Source organism: Chelon labrosus (assembly GCF_963514085.1).
Source record: "Chelon labrosus genome assembly, chromosome: 11".
NCBI classification, from domain to species: Eukaryota; Metazoa; Chordata; class Actinopteri; order Mugiliformes; family Mugilidae; genus Chelon; species Chelon labrosus.
Window position 1 is genome coordinate 6,750,394 of NC_140344.1, and position 18,716 is coordinate 6,769,109.

Here is an 18,716-nt window from a genome sequence, read left to right on the forward strand (position 1 = left end):
CTAAGAGTATACTCTAATACATATTAATGTATCAATGCCAGATGGCAATAGACGTTTTCTGATTTCTGCTGAATCTGCTGTAAGTTGCTTGCTGATTGCAGTTCTTTACCTGAAATAATATTTTTACTAAGTATTTTTGCTTATGTAAAAAATGTGGAACAGCTCTTTCGCTGCAGGTCATCTGCAGATATATATATATATATATATTTTTTTTACGTTTGTTATGCAACCTTAAATTCTGAAAGTCATTTAACACAAGTCAAATCATCAAATGCGTACTACTGTCAGCTATCCCTGAAATTATTCTCTGTCACTGATTATTTTAAATATGTGAGGGAAATGTATGTATCATTGACCAAAGTAATAAAAAATACTGTAATTACTCGACAATAACACTGATGTTCTGATATGTAGTTATATACGTGCAATTTCTGAGCTCTTTACTGTAATATTTGTCTTTTATGCATTTTTATATTTAAGATTCCATCACATCTCACAGGAAACTGTTTCACTTCCTACTCCCTTACATGTATTTAATAGTCAGGGTTACTAGTTGCATTGTAATTTGTAGTAGTTGCGCAATGCTGCAAGTAGTTCATGCATTTTTTGCTTACAAAATGTTTTAAACACAAGTCTTTTAGTATTTTTACAGTGTTACTGCTACTTTCACTCAAATTAAAGATCTAAATGTTGCTTCTACCAGTGTCAGTGCTCCATTTATGATGTGTGCATGGGTTGCATTCAAGATTCAAGTCAACAGACAAGCTGTGTCCACAATATGTTCATAAAAATATACAGAGGTGTGAAATACTTCTCCTAGTCTCACTGTGGTATATACTGTATTTACATATGTGACACAGGAAATAACGACTTCTACTACCACAACAACACTATTTTTACTACTCTAACTACTTCTACTACAATATATTATAGTACAAAATACATAGAATATATATATGTATATATGAATATATAAAAAAAATATACAAGAAGGATCTGTAAGTGGAAACTAGCTGAATAATGAATGAATACTGTTGTTTATATATACAACTATACAGGAGAAATGTAAGTACAAAATTGAACTGTTTAATAAGCTAGCACTGTTATTTTACAGGATTTCTATCGAACAATGTGATGAATAATATCTGTACAATGTTGTACAATGTTCCATATGTGAATGAACAAATGGAAATTAAAAAAATATATACTGTAGATATTATTTAAAACATAATGTTTTGTATTGCTTTATATCCTTATAGTGGCAGTTAAAAATAATAGTCTCTTGAAAGGTAGCATAAATAAAAGAGGTAAACACTTTTTTACCACCGTGATCAGATCGATTCCCTTTAAATTATTTTGAAATGTCTGCCTTTTGCTAATATAAACATATTACTGAGTATGTGTATTCCAGTTTCAAACTATGAATGATGAGATTTCTTACAAGTAAACGTTAACTCCGCCTTCGCCGGGGGTTGACTAAACGCCACGTACGGTTAGGCTCAACGCACCTTAATCCACAGACTGAAGTCGATACTCCTTGAGTGACAGGTACAGACGTCCAATCAGCTCTCAACGCGACTGTTTTACTAAGAATGTGTACTCTCTCTGTCCAATGAGAGCGGTCGGAGGCGGGGCGTTGCCATGGTGAACACAACCTTTTTCTGTAGGTTGTGGTCATAGGAGGCTTGTTGGTGGTAGGCAAATGACAGCTGTAAACAAGCTCCGGTGAGGCTCTGGCACGCTGAGGATCACTAAACGGTGAAAGCATCTTCGAAGAATAAAGGGAGGAGCTCAAAGTAAGCGACACTCTACAAGTAAGTGTTATTTTGCATAAACTGTATTTTTTTTTAAAACGAAATTCACTAGACAAATGAGTCTAGTTTTGTGTGTATCTATGGGACATTGAATTAGCTACCATGCTTTCTAAACGAACACCACAAGAGAACCTGCTCTTTAAATTTTACACTTGGCCTGTCCGTCTGTCATACTCTGTTGCAGGCTTCAAGTTATAAGGCAGAGGAACTATTTTAAAGCAAAGCCTACTTTAGGAGTCTTTATCCACCCAACACGTGTGTTGCATAGCACTTGTCAAGTGGTTGGTTTTGAGATTAGGACCAACTTGCATAACCTCATCTCCACACTGTTTTCAAGTGGAGCTGTTATCCTTTTTGCAATGCTTGTGAAACTGAGGGTGTTGTCTTTGCACCTGCCCATGCTGTATTGGCTGTTGATGCTGTATGCTCCATAAGAGATTTGCCATAGGTCTAATTGTGTATGCTCACAAAATACACAATTGTGACATACTCTATTAATACCTCTTTTTTGTGTGTTCTCTCTGTAGCCCCTTACCTATCCAGACGATGAGGAGTAAAGCCTCAGCCCAATGTGGGCTGGTTCTGCTGAGTTTGTGGCTGTGCATCCAGTCAGTGCCTATCAGTGTGGACAAGGCCCAAAAGAAGCCTGAGGTGGAGGAACTGGAGCCACCCAAGAGTGCTGTGAGTCAGATGGACAATGTTATATACAGTTTAAGGTCACATATTAAACGCCTTTTTTAAGAAGTTAATGTAATTTCAGAATATGTATTTCAAGTTTTAACTCAAAATGATGCACAGATCATTTATTCTACCATCCCTTTAAATGCCTGGTTTTACTCTTGAAACAAGTGTGCTGTTCCTGTGTTTGTGGTTTTCAATGAAAATGAGCTGCAGCTTCTCAAGCATGTTTTCCCTGGCCATGGATACACTGGTGACAATGAGGCATGAGAACAAATATGGCTGATAACGAGTTACACTTAACATGTTTAACCACCCGGGGGCACGGCCCTTATGATGACATAAGGGGATAAGCTGCAAACCTGAATGGCTTGTTTAGACCCACTCTTTCTGATTGAGGGACAAAGGAAAGAAATTAAGGCATACAAGCTCATATTTTGTGGGTCTCTAGACACATAGTTGACGTATATTCAAGTTCAAAAACAATTAGATATTTTGTATTATATGTCCCCTTTAAATAAGGGTTTAATGACTTATTACACCAAATAATAGGAGTCATCTAAACAACAAACTGTTTGAGCCTCCAGCATCTCAAACAGAGCTGCTTCACTTGTGGGTAAAATGCCAAAGGAAAAACAAACAACAGCAGTATTAGCAAGAGCTTAGTAGCTAGTTTTCCATAATAATCCTAATTAATGTTAGACATTAACCAGTTAATCGTGTGAACTTTTAAATGGCTGCATTTTTCAGGACACTGGGCTGCATTATGACCGCTACCTCAGAGAAGTCATTGAGTACCTCGAGAAAGATCCACACTTCAGAGAAAAGCTAAAAAATACCAATATGGATGACATCAAGGTACATACTGAACTACAGTTCCCCATTTTGTAACATGTGCACTTTTAATTGAACTGTGGTGTGTTGACATTCTGCTCGCAGCAAGGCAAACTTTCCAAAGAGTTGGACTTTGTCCACCACAATTTTCGGACTAAGCTGGATGAACTGAAGAGGGAAGAGATGAACCGACTGAGGATGCTCATCAAAGCCAAACATGACATTCAGGAAGGAAACGGTGAGTATCCGGCATGTCCTACCGACAAGCACTTTGAAGCACAATACAGTGTGAGTTCTGTAATACAAATCAGCAGTTGGGTCATCGTCAAATGAGGATGACCGCCCAACAGGATGTGGCATAAGAAAATGGTGTAATACTCTGTACACTTCATGTAACAGTGACTTCTGCTCTGTAGTAGGAACTGCTGCATGAAAGATTAAGAATACGTGTTCAAGTCATAGCTCAACAGCTTTTAAAAACAGAAATGCATTTATATTTATTTGCCAGTATTTAATTAAATTACGTAATTCTTGAATAATTCTCTGTTATTCAAAATATAATACATTTGAAACATATATAAACAAAGTTTGTCTCTGATCGTGTGTCTGGTATGTACTGAAAAAATGCGGAAACACAAAATGTCTTTGTGAAACTCAAAGGAAACATTAACCACTGACTTGGTTTACTGAATAAGACAATCAACCAATCTCTGGTTTAGTTAAAATTGTAATTTGCTTCGATTCACAAAACACTTAATCTAACTTTGTTAAAGCTAAATAAAACCAGTCATTATTCCCTTCCTTGCAGGACGTACAGTGGACCACCAGGCCCTGCTGAAACAGTTTGAACACCTCAACCATATGAACCCGGACACGTTCGAGGTGGAGGACCTGGACAACCTTATCCAATCGGTACACATACACACAGGAGCCTCGCACTGTTATTAGTGATGAGTGAAGTCATCTACTTATACTGATAATATTCCTCTGCACTGTTTGTGTGTAGTCTAGTGTAGTTTCTTATATTAACAGTCATACATATACACAGTAAAAAACACTTAAGCATCTATAATTGCTTTCATTAATGGGTATGTGCCTTAATAGAATTAAAAGTACCAAACACTGAGCCATGTTTCTCAAGACCTCTCCCATATCTTCTCTGTCAGTTAGTCAGGCTTTTCAGACATGTATCATGTCACATGTTTACTATCTGTGACAAAGGAGTGCTTCCTTTGTTTATGAGACTACCATAACATACTTATACACTCGATAACAAGTGAGTACATTTGGCGCTGTAACATGAAGAATTTACCTACAAGTTCCGGTCCAAAATGGTTTTAGATTCACAGACTGAACTTTGCTATTTTGGGGCAATATGTGTGTGTGTGTGTGTGTGTGTGTGTGTGTGTCTATATATATATATATATATATATATATATATATATATATATATATATATATATATTATATAGTCTTCATATACCAATTAAAACACCAGCAGTCAGAATGATTTATACTCCATCTATACAAATGCAAACAACAGGTTGTAGATTCATATCGCTACACAAATACACCACTGTGCCAACAGAATGCTGAAATATGAGTCATTACTCAGTTTTACTATCAAGGCTATTAATCGCTTCCAGCATGGTGGACAAATCTGTACAATGCATTTCCGTCACACCTTTTTGTTTTTATTCCGTAGGCCACCAAAGACCTGGAGAACTTTGACAAGGACCACCACGACGAGTTCAAGAGGTACGAGTTGATGAAGGAGCACGAGAGGAGGGAGCGCCTGAAGAACATGAACGAGGAAGACCGCAAGAAGGAAGAGCAGCACTATGAGGAGATGAAGAAGAAACATGCCGACCATCCCAAAATTAACCATCCTGTAAGACACACACTGTGATGAGGTCCATTAAATATGCTAATATGGACTGCAGTAGCACCAAGAAAAATTCACTGTTCATCCATTCAAGTGTTTTACTTAAATGCTTTAATAATACATAGTAGTAAAATAGTAAAGCAATAAAATAGAATAATAAAGAAAAAGAATCAATCTTCACACTTGCATCTGTTTCGTGTGTGTATATGCGAGCAGGGCAGTGAGGACCAGCTGAAAGAGGTATGGCAGGAGGCAGATGGTTTGGACCCAGATGACTTTGATCCCAAGACCTTCTTCAAAATGCACGGTAACCAGAAAGTCTCTTAAGAGCCAAGAACAAGTTTAGTATTCATATATTTGCACTGTAATCTATCTTTAACATATGACATTGTGCACTCAATAGTGATTCTACATGTTAATGACTAACCATCCCTCGTCAAAAAATGATCTTCATGGCCTGCTGTGTTTCACAAGTGGTCAGACGGTCTTGGTTTGACTTAATGCATTACGCCCCGGTGGGAACATTACGTATGGATGCAATATGTTGGTTCCAGACATTTGTTTTGTGTTGCAGACAGCAATGGGGACGGCTTTTTTGATGAGAGTGAGCTTGAAGCGCTCTTCACTAAAGAGGTAATCATTTTTTCTTATGTCTGGCTCTGCAGATAGTTCAATACATAACTGAAGAAGCCTTTGAGGAATAATTGGTGTGTTTATTCAAGCTGGAGAAGGTGTATAACCCTGAAAATGAAGAGGATGACATGGTCGAGATGGAGGAAGAGAGGCTTCGAATGAGAGAGCACGTTATGAATGAGGTGAGCCACCACGCAAATACCACCCAAAGGGAGACTTGTTATTGATACAGAATTGGTCGATCTGAGCAGGTATCCCTCAAAAGTTTCAGTTTAGAAAAGACCTTAACTTCTAGGTCACCATTAAGTCATTTAGTTAAGCAAAGGATTACAGTGCAAAAAATCATTATCCACTCACACAGCCGTGGGATGTGGATTGTTATTGATGGACACAGTGTTTCATAATATGATGGCACAAAATGTACACAGACTTGTGCAGAGATTCTCAGTGATGCCAGATGGGAAAAACTGGATTGCACAAACAGTGCCTTAACAGGGAGCTGAAAGGTTGGGGCTTTGGATTTAGGCATGCTAATGATTAATCCGGAAGACAAACGTTGACCAAAGCTGCGTTATGTGTTGATGTTCAGGTGGACACCAATAAGGACAGACTTGTGTCACTGAGCGAGTTCATGGCAGCCACTAAAAAGGAGGCCTTCAACGAAAAAGACGAGTGGGAGGTATGTTTATGTTTATAATGTCAAAATTTCACCAAACTCCCTGTTATTTTAGTGTTGGACAGCGGCTATCATGCCTTGTTGTCGGAGTTGAATATTATTATTTATTACATTCATTACATCATTTAACTCACACACACATACTGCTCTTGCCTCCGTAGACTATAGATCAAAACCCCCTTTACACAGAGGAGGAGCTGAGGGAGTATGAAATGCAACTGGCCAATGAGGAGAGTGACATCAACAAGAAGTCAGCCGAGTTGCAGAAGCAGAGGGACGATCTTGAAAGAAAACAGGAAGAACTGAATGCTCAGAAGTTGGGGCTAAAGCAGGTGAAATACAATCAGAAATAATTACTTCTTCCCTCAAGAATCCATTCCACAATCAATATTTCAAATGCTGATCAATCATTTCTGTGGATGAAATGTATTAGTGGGTGGAATGTGAAACAATGGCGTCCTTGTAGCACCACTGGCAAGCTACACCCAAGTGCTCTGTGCACTCTGTACACACACACTATCACTGACGGCTGCCAAGTTTGAAAGAAGTGGGCAGGTTTAAACAAACAAAACAAAGATTAAGCTATTTTCATCATGGCTCATAGCAAATAAAGTTGTTTACAGCTTATGAGATATTTGGGTGAATGAACTGAGCAGAGCTTCCCACTCTTATGGCGCTCAAATATTTTCTGTCCTCCTGTCTCTGCTCAGGCGATGGAAGAAATGGAAAGGTTGAAAGCTGATAGCACAAAAGCTGATGGAAATCGTAAGTATGAAGTTTCAGTGATTGTTGTCTAACGTCGATTTAAATAAGGAAAAACAGACTCTGTTAAAGGACTGAGTCATTTAGTATTCCACTTTCATGAGGAATTCAAATAAGAATGGTCCACTTTATACAAGATTTCTCGTAGACCTGTTGATTCAGATCCTTAGATGGCAACTAGGAGTTATACTTCTTTAAAATAGAAATCAGCTGATCTAACTTCACTTGAAACAGAAACACTCTCCCATCTAATTCCTGGACAATCCATTTTAATGGACTCAAACTGAGATCAATGTGCCTGTGAGCTGGAATTATCTTCACAAATAATTCCAAAGCTTGTAATTGTAAATAATCTTTTGTAAACTCGTTAAACTCATCTGTAAAAACATTCCAGTTTGTGCATGTGCATCCGTGAAAGAAACAGAAAAGCCCATTTGTAGTTCAGCAACCACATTTCCCACACTGTGTGACACAGAATTTACCAGTACAAATGCAATATCAGTATCTTTATTCCTGAATCTGAATGGACATATTCAGGTGTTGCACATCCAATGCATCTTCCAAATGTGGTTATTTGTGGATATTTTATGCAGATTTATTTTATAAGTTTACAAAGGCTGGTTTACAATTTATCACTGTACAAGCTCAAAATCTTACTGACTCATATTTTCAGCCAATACCTTTCATTATCCTCATGCACATATGACTCTCTGTTGCAGCTCCTGTAGTTGAAGGCCAACCAGCACCAGTTGTACCAGGAAACAGTCAACCACTGCCCCCTGGTCACCAGCAGCAAGATGTTCCAGTGCTAGGTCACTCTTAGCAGACCTCGCCCCTCTGTGTGCTGTATGAGTGGACATGCGTGTGTGTTTACATTTTAATGATTGAATTTTTTTTGTTGTTTAGGATTTTCCAAACACATATCAAGTATGTGTAAACATTAAAAAAAAAAATTGAAAAAGCCTGATTTCATGCTTCAGACTTAGTGCCAATGACGCCCTTCCCCTTACGGGCCAAATCAGCTGAGTGAGCAAGACTTGAAATGTGGAGCTGGTCCAATTTTCTACGTGGACAATCAGCCCTTTTGTTTTTTGTCATTTTGATCTTTGTCACAACAAGGACCCTGTTCTCTGTGGGAAGTTCTCTGGCGTGAAATAGGGAGGGCTGCTGGCCTGATAACTGAATGTCTTGTTTTGTGCACACTGTAGTTTATTGTCTTCAACAGGAAATACTTTGAGAATGCATTTATATGTATGGTTAAGAGAGACAGAAAAAATTATTTCAGAAGAGTAACTTTAGAAGTGACATGTCTGTGAAGGTTCTCAGTCATCCAGGTCATGGTATATCCAAAAAAGATTTAAAAAAGCAACTGGACTTGTAGAGGTTTTTTTTTTTTTTTTTTAATTTTTTTTGGATATTTAGAAGTGACACAATCACATTTACAGTAAGACGTTTTATACTCCATAAAATGCAGTTTCCTTCAGTATAGGCTGTGTCAGAGGATTGCAGAATGGAATTAACACATGAAGTTACATATATTTAAATCTTTTAGTATTTTGTATTTGTGCTGGTGTTAGAGTGAGAGCTGTGTGAATTTTACAGTGATTGTGTATGCTTTGTGTGTCTGTGGATTAGCTCAGCTTTTAATTTATAGTACTTTCAATTTATTTATTCTTTACACCACTGTAAATGAACCTGCAGCAGGTTGAATGGGGCCCAGTCTGTTTTAGGAGAATCTGAATTAAATGGGTCAAAGACTTCTCAGTGCAGAATAACAGATAAGACACAAAGGTAGTTCATCCTTTGAGTTTCAGCATACTGGTTGATCATCAATTATTTTATGCCTCTTGCAAAAACAACTTACTCTCTCGATCCTGGTGTCTAATTGTCCCATTTTGTTCACATCCAGCCGACGTCCTGTGTAATGTAGGAATTGAAATGTTGTTCAAGGTTTGAATGTTGGCAATAAAGTGAATGAACTTGCAAGTTTGTGTCATGGATTATCGTAAAAACACATTTCATCGTTTAAAACCACTGCGCTACCTAAAGTGACAAAAGCATGATTAAAACCCCCAAAATCTACAGTCAGCTGATCAGGGACGCATAGGTGCAGTGTTGAGTGAATGGGAGTGAATTCAGCTTCTTCCGTACGAGTCGTTGAAGCGCTCAATCAGGTATGCGCCTGCTGTAACTGGAGGGTATTTGTTTGAGCCATCACAGCAGGTGATCAGAGCCTCATCATCTGGCTGGACAAAGAAAGCCAGAGACTGACGTGTGCTGGAGTCTCCAACAGGGGGCAGCAAAACCCTGTGGCGCTGAGGAGCAGAGAACAACATCATAGACCATGGTCTTTCTTCTTTTAAACAACTTTATTCAGCTTTAATAACATGGTTACAAGCATGATTACAACTCATATAACTAATATTACAATATATGAAGGTCCATTAACAAAATACATATTTTAACATTTCCTGTGTTTACTTCACAGTGAAGTTGTACTTACTGTACTTATTATATTATCCAATAACAGGAGAATTAAGACCGGTGAAAAGTATGAAAGTCTCTTGTTTCTACAACAATTAGCAGTAAAGATTTTGTATTATCACCGTGTTACACAAGCTTCGGGCATTATTTGCCAGGATTAAAATCAAGACTTTAATTTTCAAACATACGTAGACTTACACTCACCTGCCGGAACAAACTACTTGGTAAATCACTTTTCTGTTTACAAGAATTAGTAGATGCTTCACAAGAAGACATCTTCAAAATACATCTAGGGAGACTTGTGAAGAGAGAAATGCAATAAGTTGTTCTGATTGCTTGACATGCAAACATTTTTGTCCATTTTTTTTTTTTTTTTTTAAGCAATATTTCATAACCACATCATGAAAGATGTATTTAAAGAAAAGCCTTTTAACTCACCACAGAGACAAAGTGATCACTGGTCCAGCGCTGCATCAGGTCAGCAATGTTGATGAGGACGGCTTCGGGGACAATGGGGACAGAGATGAATTCACCTGAGCGTGTAAAGACCTGAAAGAGTCCGGTGGATTAGAAGACTGAAGATTTGTTCATTCATCTTATACGTTACGTATTAAAATCACACAAAGATTCAACTAAACAAAAAACAGACTGATGCAATAAAGGCGGGTTAAAGTATCCCAAAGGCTGCAGTAAATGAATAAGTGACAAACAATGGAGTCTGAGACATTAAAATGAAGCCAAAGTCAGAGCTAGATAAAAAAATAACAAAAATACAACTTCAGTGTTGTATTACTCTTAAGGTACAATGAATCAGTATCAGACACCTCTTGTGAATATGTCTCACAATAGGAAACGCAGAGATGCGAGGTGTTACCTGCAGACCTTCAGAGCTCTGAAACAACAGAGTGATGCTGCCATAGTCTGAATGCTCTCCACAGCGCAGCTGACCTTCCTTTGCCTTCTCACTGTTCACTGGTGGGTAGTAGAGGGACCGCAGCGTTGTGCCGTTCTCATCATCTGCAAGAGACACAGCAGCACAGTCTGCTTTAACTCTTTAGCTGCACACAAAACTTGGCAAGTCTTAATGTTTTTTCCCATTGTATGCGTATTTTTGAAGACTTGTCTGACTTGAGGTTTTATAAAATATATTTTATTAATGATTTTCTTGATGTCTATCTGGAGATTATTGAACTATTAACGATTAACAATTGACATGCAGCCTGAACCCCAGCAACACTGATCTTATAAAACTGCACAGTAGGAACCATGAGAGTAGTGATCATACTTCCTATTAAACGGTGAGCACTCAGGAAAACTTCTGGATCCAGACCCAGACTGAGGGCCATCACCCTCAGCACCCGCAGACTCAGCTCTCTGCAGCGCAGGAAGAACGACGTCTGGATCTCCCGGAAACCCGTCACAGCGCCTGATGACGGCCATTTCTATGAGAGAAAAGAACAGAGCTATGTAACATTAAGACCTAATATTGTGTACGTCTCCCTTGAGGGCCCTCTGTGGATCATTCCACAGATACTTGATTAGTTTGGGATCCAGTGAATTTGGAGGCCAGGTCAACACCTTGTGCTGTTCTTCATGTTTTTTTGAGTTGTTCCTAAAGTGTTTTTGTGTGTGTGTCTTGTCATGACCATTCCATCAAGCAGGTAGCCGTCACAGTCTGTGTCAGGCTGCATCCTGCTGGGGATGGCTGCTGCCATCAAGGAGTGTCATTGCTATGGGGTGGGGGTGCCTGGTCTGGTCTAGGTGGGTGCTACATGTCTAAGTAACATCCACATGAATGCCAGGTCCAAAGGTTTCCCAACAGAACATTGTATAGTCACAAGATGGTCAATGTTATTTACTTCTCCTGTCAGTGGTTTTAATGTTGTGGCTGATTAGTGTAGATGTTACCATATTCATTATTTTTCTTGTCAGTGCTCTCCTCTCTGATTGACTATGAAGTACTGGTTATCAACAGAATTGAGACAATCCAGTCTGAGTTATGTCTTCAAATAGAACAGATCCTTCCCTGGTAAATTAACGGATCTTATATAACCTGTACTTTACCTCTATGCTGATAACCTACATAAAAAAGCAGGATCAATGTGGACTAGTTAAGTGACTGAACAAATAAATCCCTTACTGGACAAAATATATGAAAGGTACAAATTCCAAACGTATTCATTACTATGTCAGGGTGAAGAGAAGCTGCATTGAATGCCTCCTTCAAGTCTCCAGGTCGACGTGGATTCAACCTGAAAGACATTGAGCTGAATGTAAAACCAGTTCTAACTATCATGCAGATTAGATTTATGTTCATGTGGTATTTCCTACCTCTCAGTCTCCAGTGACACCCAACCGTGGTTCGGGTTGTTGGGGAAGCTTTTCCTGCAGAAGGGCTGTTTCAGTTCCTCTGGCTGCAGGAAGAATTTCTTGGATATGTCCATAACACGGTCCACCTGTTCATACAGAAGAAAAGACACATCTCAGTTTAAGCACAAACTCAGTAAGAGAAGGCTTTAACTGGCTGACCTCACCTCCTCCTGAGTAATCCCAGAGTTCTTCAGAAAAACAAAACCAACTTCCGTAAAAGCTGTGCTCAGCTCTTTGCTCAGCTTGTGCAGCTGCTCTTTAACAATATCCTTCTCATCCAGGCTGTAGGCGCCAAAGTCCACCACTGGGATGCTCATTTTAAATCAAAATGTGTACCCAAACGCAAAGTTTAAGGTTGTAACTCAAACTGAGCAGCACAGAAGGTTTAACTAACTCACTGAGACGCGTGGCAGCATGTTTGTCGGTCATGTGACCTTAAACAGCCAATAGGAAAAGAGTTTGTAAATACACAAACTTTCGCAAGAGAGGGCTGCCTTTTCACCTTTGGATGCTGATGTGAAGGTGGCAGCGGGTATAAATCAGCATTCCATCAAGTTCAGATAAGTCTCTGAGGGGTGTCTCTGCAATCTGGACTTGTTGGAGTGCGATACACCCGAGAAAAAAAATGTTTGATTTGAATAAAGAATGGAGCATCTCCTTTGCAGGATGCGGTTTCATGGGGATTTACTATGTCGGGGCCGCCAGCTGCATCCTGGAGCGGTTTCCTCGCTTCATTCAAGACGCTTCGAAAATCTATGGAGCCTCAGCAGGCGCTCTGATGGCGACTATCCTCACAGTTGGAATCCCCCTGGGTGAGTTGTTGGGTCTCCTCTCGATTGGCCAAACCTCCATTTAAAAATGTGTCATTTTAAAAGCGCCTTTGTTAATCAGCAAATGCACCTGGTAGACAGAAGTGCACATGAGATTAAAAATATCTACGTTTTAATGTGGAATTCGGCTTAGATCTGCCACACCAATCTTTACTGCACTGTGATCAATGTCATGCCCCCCTCCCCAGTAAGGTGAAGATATAGATTTAGTAATGGTATTTCAACCAGGTGTTTCCTATGTCCCTGCTATGATAGATCAGCTGTGTCCACTTCATTATGTTCACTGCTTCCTCCCACATCAGCCTCATACATTTCAATAGTTCATGATTATGCCAGTAGGCCTCAGCTGATTTGGCTCACTCATGGTGACACATTTTCTGATTTCCTGTAAATTGATAAAAGCAAACTTAAGTATTTAGTTTAGACATTCCCTGGCAGTGAAACTAAACACTGGCATCTCTAAGCTGAACTATTTTAACCTTTTACCTTTTACTGTACACATGCTCAATGAGGTCAGATGATAATCTAACTTGCATCAGTCCGTATCTGACAGAATCGCTTACGCTGTAAGAGATACACTATCATAAATTGGGTAGTTATTTTCAAAGTCCATATTGTGTTTTGCAAGAGAAATTTTCGGAATTAGATGGACCTTTAGTTTTACTTGAAAACAAGAAAGAAATAAGTTTATTTCTTTGGTGTCAATTGAAGTATTTTTCCTACAGTATTTTGAGTCTGTATGTTATTCCTGTATTCCTCTGTGCAGAAAAAAGCTGTGCGGATTTGATGTCCATGGCCAAAGAGGCCAGGAAGCACAAACTGGGGCCCCTGCACCCAGCATTCAGCTTGCTGCGGACGGTGCAGGAGTCTATGCTGCGTAATCTCCCGGAAGACGCCCATGTTCGAGCCTCTGGGAAACTCTGTGTGTCCCTGACCAGAGTGTCTGATGGGAAGAACATATTGGTGTCCGAGTTTGACAGCAGAGAGGAGCTCATGGAGGTATGGTTTACAGTAAGGATGTCTCATTTAGTCCGCAGTAAACTACTGGTGTTAACTGACTTCAGATTCAGTGCCATAATTGGCAGTGATATACAAAAGGGAGCGGATAAGACTTTTGCTGATACAGTCATAAAAATATTTTTGAAATGTCATGGAGAAATTTCTTGAGAAATTGCGTCACCCTCTGTGTCCAGAACTAGAGAAGTATTTCTCATTCTGCTTTTCTAGTGGAGAGTGTGAAAATTCAACCAAAAGTATATATCAATTTAATAACTTCGTGTTTGTCAGGATGAACAAGTTTGTGTTTCTGCAGCTAAGATGCAGGGATATCTGTCCTTTCCAGGCCCTTGTGTGCAGCTGCTTCGTGCCTTTCTACTGTGGAGTTATCCCGCCTACCTACCGTGGAGTGGTAAGTGAACCAGGGAGTCTGAAACAACAGCACAGCAGCCGACACTGAAATGGTGAAGGCACAAGGTTAATGGTGGGCCTCGCACAGTCAGTCAGTCACTTGGTGTCAATAATGAATCATAACTGAGTATGTGTTATGACGAAGGGTTCATGAAGGGTTGAAATTTTATCCTGACTGCTTTCAAGAGTTAGACATCCAGTTCCGGCCTTCTTGGTTAAACTCCTTTATTGTTCTCCGTAGAGTACAGATAGAGTGTCGTAAATTATTTTTTTAAACAGTGACCCGAAGAAATTTGAAATACTGTTGCATTTTAATGTAATGCAGTATACAATACCTGCAATTTCACTTAACTACAAACAAAATATCAACTGTTTTTAAGTTCCATTAACAGCTATTGGACACAATGACATTTTATTGTGCACAAATATCCCATTTTAAGACTTCTTGTGTTGGGATATACTATACACAGATCAGCCACAACATTAAACCATCAACCTAGACCAGACCAGGTACCCACGACACTCCTTGATGGCAGCAGCCATCCCCAGCAGGATGAAGCCTGACACAGGCACACACACAAAAACTCAAAAAACATGAGCAAACAGCACAAGGTGTTGACCTGGCCTCCAAATTCAGTAGATCCCAAACTGATCAAGTATCTGTGGGATGATCCACAGAGGCCCCTCCCCTCAACCCATAGGACCCAAAGGCCCCACTAACAACATCCTGTTGCCAGACACCACAGGACACCCTCAAAATTCCACAAAATGCAGATAAGGTTAAGGATTTTTACATATGTAACAAATAACTGGAACTATTAAATTTTCACAAGACACAGTGTGTACAACTTGTTGAGTAGTATTAACCTGTTGTAGCACACGTTAATGGCCTTGGATTGTATATTTTTATAAACCCCATCCCCATCCACTCAGCACTACGTGGACGGTGCCGTCAGCGACAACCTGCCCCGCTGCCACCAGAGAAACACAATCACCTTCTCAGCGTATGCCGGGGAGAGTGATATCTGCCCCAGAGGGAGCGTGCTGAACTTCCACGAGGTGCGCTTCAACAATGTCAGCATCCAGGTCAACTCGGAGAACTTGTACAGAGTGACCAGCACCTTCTTCCCCCCACAGCCTGAGGTGAGTCCTTGTTCCTGACTGCACGGCACATCACTGGGAAACTGTTTTATTAACTTTGAACACTTCGAAGTTAGCATAACTCTACCTTGCTCGGCACTAACAACAGAGTTTTCACATGTTTTACCACAAATTACAAGTACATATTATTATAGCCTAAAGTGTAAATTATGTATCTATCCTCCAGCTATTTTAATCACTTTCTGTGATTGTCTTGTTTCTTTTTTTAAGTCAGAGCTGGCTCTGAAATATATTTTTTTGGCCTTGCCAGCTAACACTTGCAATATAGTCTAAATTGAGTAAAGCTTGTGTTCTTATCAAGCATTCTTGGATTTGACAGGCAATAGCTGAAATCTGCCAGAATGGCTACTTGGACGCGCTACGCTTCCTACAAGAAAACAGTAAGGACTAAATTTCTCTTTGGGGGATCAGTAAAAGTATATCTTATCTGTTCTTATCTTACACTGAGGAAGATTTAACATCCAGGAAATGTTCCTATTAGATTTTGTAGAAGAAGACTAATGTCGAATGTCATTTGTCACAGATCTGATCAGCAGCGAGAGCCCCCTCAGAAGTTTGGAGATGGATTCATCCAGACCTGTTTGTTGTGAGTTGGTGAAGAAGCCAGCTGAAGATCAAGAGTCTGGCGAGAACACAGAGCAGCGAAAACTTGAGGATGATCACTTGTGGTTGGATCCAAAGGTCATAGAGAACCTCCCAATTAACATTCAGAAGGGTAAGCGTGGTCACTGAAGATAAGGTTGATATGTTTGCTATCTTTTTGTGTAAGTACAGTAAAGAGTAAACCTGTATTTGTGTCAGTGCTGTGTGAGGCCTGCAGAGAGACACACACCACTGGTGGCCTGTTTTCCCACGTGACTGAGTACCTGCCGAAGAAAGTGACTTCTCTAGCCCAGAAGTACTGGCTTTTATTTATTCTTACAACATCCACTACATCCACATTATTTTTACTGACTGGGATTGGCAAATCAAAGACTAACTTTGTTATTTAATTGTCATTTTTTTCAACAAGTGTCATTATGTACTAACCTTTTCATTGCTCGCTACAGATTAGTGGGCTGGATTCCAGATGTACCAAGGGATGTGAGCTGGCTCTATGGAATGGCTGGAGGCATATATAAGCAAGCTTTGAAGGACACGGCGGAGGACGGTGAAAGGTATGCAGTGCAGTATGCATTCTCCATATATATGAAGGAGCAGGTGAAAGACATGATATGTTATCTCAGGCTGACGTACAGTACATGTAGTTATTTGTTTTAGAGGCATCTTCTTTAGAACCAAAGAGTAAGACAAGCAGACATTTTGATACTGTGGGTAGCACTGGATTATAGATAAAATAAATATCCGTAAATGGGTTCATTTACCTTTACAATCAGCACAAGATGTTATAACACTTTATTCAGTAGTTTAAGATATTTCACTTGACATATATATGATTAGTATTTGTATCTGATTGACATACTGATACTACCTTTGCTAAAGTCCCCAAGAAACCGTTTTCAGTGACTGACACAAGTCATTTTTTGGGTGACCGTATTTTAGAATGAGTCATTTCCTGGGAAAAGATTCAATAATGCTGATGACTCTTCCCGCTCTATAGGGCGTTTGCTGGTTTAGCATCCGATGAAAAGCCTCCTCCTACTATCCAGTAGAGCACAGTAAGCTTCAGCTCTCAGCTCAGCCTTGTGTCGGTGGTGCCTGATCTGATCATTGGGTCAGACCAATCCAAACAGACTGAGTTTTCTGGAAGGAGGTGACCTCCTTAGTTTCACAGGAAACTCATACAGCTGTGGAATCAAATAGCACTCCTCGAGCTTCATGGTGACGTTAAATCTGAATTATTGCTTGCCTGGAGCCGGTCCAACCTCCTCCACCCACAAAATTGTAGTGGTGGAAAGTTGGTCTGTAGTTGCTCTCCTGGGAACTGATTATGCTCCAGAAAAGACCTGCTGGGCCACATGTTTGGGCGGGATTTACTTAGAAGACAGCCACGTGGTCATATACATCATCAGAGCGCTATGAAATCCAAATAGCTTGTTACCATATTCTGATAAGAACTCAAAGTAGGTCACCAGGCTAAAAAAAAATGATCTTTTTCCAGTGAATCACCTCTGCGCAGATCTACGAGCCTGCCTTTAGGCCTCAACTTGTGGAATCAGGAAAGTGAAGACCTGAACGGTTTAACAATGTGCCCAGAAGCTCCTTCCACATCCAGCCATAACTTTACCTTTAACACACACGGTGTGTCGCATCACATGCCCCTGACTCCACCACCTACCCCCACTGGCAGCAGCAAGTCTGAATTTGATGAAGCCACCGTGACGTCACCTCCAAATGCAGGTAGAGGTTCGGTTTTGGGCAGAGCTGTGGGGTGGCTTCGAAATATTGGGCCTCCGCAATCTTGAGACCTCAAGCCAAAGAATTAATCAACCACCATTTCTGCATTCAAGTAAATTGCACTTTTGTAAAAATATTGAATGAATGGATGTAAAAGAAAAAGAAAATACCAGATATGAGCATCTGTGTCCAATAAACTATTTTTTTTTCACGTTGTGCACTGTATATGTTTCTTTTATTAGGCTTTCTGAAAAGAAAAAGAAGCATCTTTCTGCGCTAAAGTGGTACTGATCAATGCTTTTGCATGTTTTAAGGTACAATGCGTGATGTTAAAGGCGTAGCTCAATACGCTAAAGCCACAGAGAACTATCACCTAACTCTGCCCTTTTCCTCAGTTGTACAGATCATCCAAGTTTCTGCACATTGTTTTGGTTTTATGGTATTTCAAATAACTGGAACAACAGGCAGTCTGAATTAGTGGCTGGCTACCTGTGACTTGATAACATTTAGCATCTAAAGTGACAGAACCCCTCAGTTATTGGATAAGTATTTCACTTCATCTTGGCAGATGATTTGATTTTTAAATAGGCTTGCTCTGGTGCCCCCAAGTGGCCAAAATGTATTAATCCAGCTTTAAAGCTAAATGGATATGTATTGCTATTTGTGAGTTGGAAAAGAAAATGGTGATTCTGTATTGGCTGTAGGTGTTCTTGTGAGTGGGAATGGTCTTTATTTCTTGACTTTCACCCAGTGTCACTTGGGTTAGGCTCCAGACTCGGTTATACATTCATGGATGTATGGCTAATTCAAGAACGACAGCTCTTGTGCATATGGTAGCATAACAG

At 39.8% G+C, this 18,716-nt stretch overlaps 3 protein-coding genes across 3 annotated transcripts; 2 read left to right on the top strand and 1 right to left on the bottom strand.

Annotated features, from left to right (window-relative positions):
- Positions 1-1,659: 1,659 nt before the first annotated feature.
- Positions 1,660-8,469, top strand: LOC311495962 (nucleobindin-2-like). The gene is made up of 13 exons (XM_084555650.1): positions 1,660-1,814; positions 2,342-2,495; positions 3,243-3,350; positions 3,432-3,564; positions 4,135-4,238; positions 5,032-5,217; positions 5,428-5,518; positions 5,786-5,844; positions 5,934-6,026; positions 6,434-6,523; positions 6,682-6,852; positions 7,231-7,285; positions 8,002-8,469. Exons 2-13 carry the CDS (start codon positions 2,361-2,363, stop codon positions 8,103-8,105), a joined length of 1,329 nt encoding a protein of 442 aa, XP_084411776.1. The 5' UTR covers positions 1,660-1,814; positions 2,342-2,360; the 3' UTR covers positions 8,106-8,469.
- A 215-nt stretch (positions 8,470-8,684) lies between these two features.
- LOC311495963 (uncharacterized protein) lies at positions 8,685-12,588 on the bottom strand. The gene is made up of 7 exons (XM_084555651.1): positions 12,301-12,588; positions 12,098-12,222; positions 11,952-12,018; positions 11,052-11,208; positions 10,641-10,783; positions 10,205-10,315; positions 8,685-9,597 (listed from the first exon to the last, which is right to left on the bottom strand). The coding sequence occupies exons 1-7, from the start codon at positions 12,451-12,453 to the stop codon at positions 9,418-9,420; spliced, it is 936 nt and encodes a 311-aa protein (XP_084411777.1). The 5' UTR covers positions 12,454-12,588; the 3' UTR covers positions 8,685-9,417.
- A 46-nt stretch (positions 12,589-12,634) lies between these two features.
- Positions 12,635-18,094, top strand: LOC311495961 (patatin-like phospholipase domain-containing protein 2). The gene is made up of 9 exons (XM_084555649.1): positions 12,635-12,948; positions 13,733-13,965; positions 14,309-14,374; positions 15,307-15,516; positions 15,854-15,914; positions 16,058-16,249; positions 16,336-16,432; positions 16,584-16,691; positions 17,636-18,094. The coding sequence occupies exons 1-9, from the start codon at positions 12,762-12,764 to the stop codon at positions 17,937-17,939; spliced, it is 1,458 nt and encodes a 485-aa protein (XP_084411775.1). The 5' UTR covers positions 12,635-12,761; the 3' UTR covers positions 17,940-18,094.
- The last annotated feature ends 622 nt before the right edge of the window (positions 18,095-18,716 follow it).

Coding starts and splice junctions, on each gene's coding strand:
- LOC311495961 (XM_084555649.1), top strand. CDS start 12,762: ATGTTTGATTTGAATAAAGAATGGAGCATCTCCTTTGCAGGATGCGGT. Junction 16,250..16,335: donor CCCAATTAACATTCAGAAGG/GTAAGCGTGGTC, acceptor TATTTGTGTCAG/TGCTGTGTGAGGCCTGCAGA. Junction 16,692..17,635: donor ACGGCGGAGGACGGTGAAAG/GTATGCAGTGCA, acceptor ATCTTTTTCCAG/TGAATCACCTCTGCGCAGAT.
- LOC311495963 (XM_084555651.1), bottom strand. CDS start 12,453: ATGAGCATCCCAGTGGTGGACTTTGGCGCCTACAGCCTGGATGAGAAG. Junction 10,784..11,051: donor TGCTCACCGTTTAATAGGAA/GTATGATCACTA, acceptor TGTCTCTTGCAG/ATGATGAGAACGGCACAACG. Junction 10,316..10,640: donor AGAGCTCTGAAGGTCTGCAG/GTAACACCTCGC, acceptor GGACTCTTTCAG/GTCTTTACACGCTCAGGTGA.
- LOC311495962 (XM_084555650.1), top strand. CDS start 2,361: ATGAGGAGTAAAGCCTCAGCCCAATGTGGGCTGGTTCTGCTGAGTTTG. Junction 5,218..5,427: donor ATCCCAAAATTAACCATCCT/GTAAGACACACA, acceptor ATATGCGAGCAG/GGCAGTGAGGACCAGCTGAA. Junction 6,853..7,230: donor AGAAGTTGGGGCTAAAGCAG/GTGAAATACAAT, acceptor GTCTCTGCTCAG/GCGATGGAAGAAATGGAAAG.